This window comes from Citrus clementina, unplaced genomic scaffold (assembly GCF_000493195.1).
Source record: "Citrus clementina cultivar Clemenules unplaced genomic scaffold, Citrus_clementina_v1.0 scaffold_3, whole genome shotgun sequence".
NCBI classification, from domain to species: domain Eukaryota; kingdom Viridiplantae; phylum Streptophyta; class Magnoliopsida; order Sapindales; family Rutaceae; genus Citrus; species Citrus x clementina.
Window position 1 is genome coordinate 2,572,836 of NW_006262339.1, and position 1,591 is coordinate 2,574,426.

The 1,591-nt window shown below is 38.9% G+C and overlaps 1 protein-coding gene across 1 annotated transcript in view; it reads left to right on the forward strand.

Moving 5' to 3' along the window:
- Positions 1-870, forward strand: part of LOC18049473 (serine/threonine-protein phosphatase PP2A catalytic subunit) — a 5,312-nt gene extending 4,442 nt beyond the window's left edge. The window contains exons 5-7 of the mRNA XM_006439645.2: positions 1-15; positions 245-436; positions 527-870. The exon at positions 1-15 is cut by the window's left edge and continues 4 nt beyond it. Of these exons, the coding sequence (XP_006439708.2) occupies positions 1-15; positions 245-436; positions 527-700 (381 nt within the window). The 3' untranslated portion in view covers positions 701-870. The remainder of the gene's footprint in view (positions 16-244; positions 437-526) is intronic.
- The last annotated feature ends 721 nt before the right edge of the window (positions 871-1,591 follow it).

Genomic DNA, 1,591 nt, shown 5'->3' on the forward strand with positions numbered 1-1,591 from the left:
GACCGTATACAGGAGGTAGTCCACCATTTTACCTTGATTGGTTGCAAATTTATCCCTTCCTATTTCCCTGACAGCCCGTTACATTCATTCCATTTGGTTCCCACATGTTCCAATGTTAACTAGAAACACAAGCACTTCTTGTCATATGAATCATTACTGCATGATTTACATTTCATCTCAATCAAAATGCTTTTCCAACCTCCTCAATTCTTGTTGATATTTTTTTTTTGTTACATGAAAGTAGGTTCCTCATGAGGGCCCGATGTGTGATCTCTTATGGTCTGATCCCGACGATCGATGTGGATGGGGAATATCTCCTCGGGGTGCTGGGTACACATTTGGGCAGGATATAGCTTCACAGTTCAACCATACTAATGGGCTGACTCTTATTTCTAGAGCTCACCAGCTCGTAATGGACGGATACAATTGGTGCCAAGTATGACAATTATTAATGAAAGTAGAATTAGTTTTGATTTGTTATTTCTAGAGATTTTATTCATTTGTTTGCTTACCATAATTCGTGTAGGACAAGAATGTGGTGACAGTGTTCAGTGCACCAAATTACTGCTACCGGTGTGGAAATATGGCTGCAATTCTTGAGATTGGGGAGAATATGGAGCAGAATTTTCTTCAATTTGACCCGGCGCCTCGTCAAATTGAGCCTGACACCACACGCAGGACTCCCGACTATTTTTTGTGATTGCCATGGATTCCACTGGTGAATTTTATTCTTTAATGTTGTGTTTTTGTAGATGTCTCTTACAAAAACTGAGTTATTGTTTTTAGTCAAAGGAGAGACAAGACGAAGCCATTGTTCTTGTCATTCTTTTGATCGAAGTTTTTATGATGCTGGGTTCATGTGAGTTTATAGGTCCGATCTGTAGTAGCTTCTTTTGTATTCTAAAATGGGAAGAAAATGGAAATGTCATGCTGTGTTGACGTGTGAATTTTACATCCTTAGGTGAAACATTCGCCCATTCCAATACTACTTGGGAAGGTATCTATCCCAAATTCCCATTTCAAAATTTTAATATAAGAAATGAAATCGGGCCCCAAGGCGAACTCAGACTATTTCGAGGGCGTGAGCACCTACGGCAGTGCCAGACCTATGAAGTAGTGGGGCACATTAATTTACTTAAAAGAATTTGGACTTTGTTTAAATAAAATTTCATTTAATTTTGTATCTAATCCACTCATTTAAAGAAACTTTGATGATGAAAAAGTAATTTCCTCCTAATTTATTTAAAGTACAAAATATTCTAAAAATTAACTATTATTTTTTTTGGTGGGGGGGGGGTGGTCAATAACCGCAATTGCTACGACTGGTTCCTATATGCTCCGTCACTAGCGAGTATCACTGAACTACAATCCTAGCGACAATAAAATAGAATCAAGACACTTGAAGGAGGTTGGACAGAAGTTTAACACTTTATATTTATACAGGGAGCTTGCTATGTTACAGACTCTGTATGTAACACAGCAAATGGGGTGCTTCCACGCGTTGCAGGAGAGAGGAAAAGCAACCCAAACTCAGCTGAAGCAAGGCCAATGTGGACTCAGCTGTTACATACAGAATCTGCACTTAGTGAGT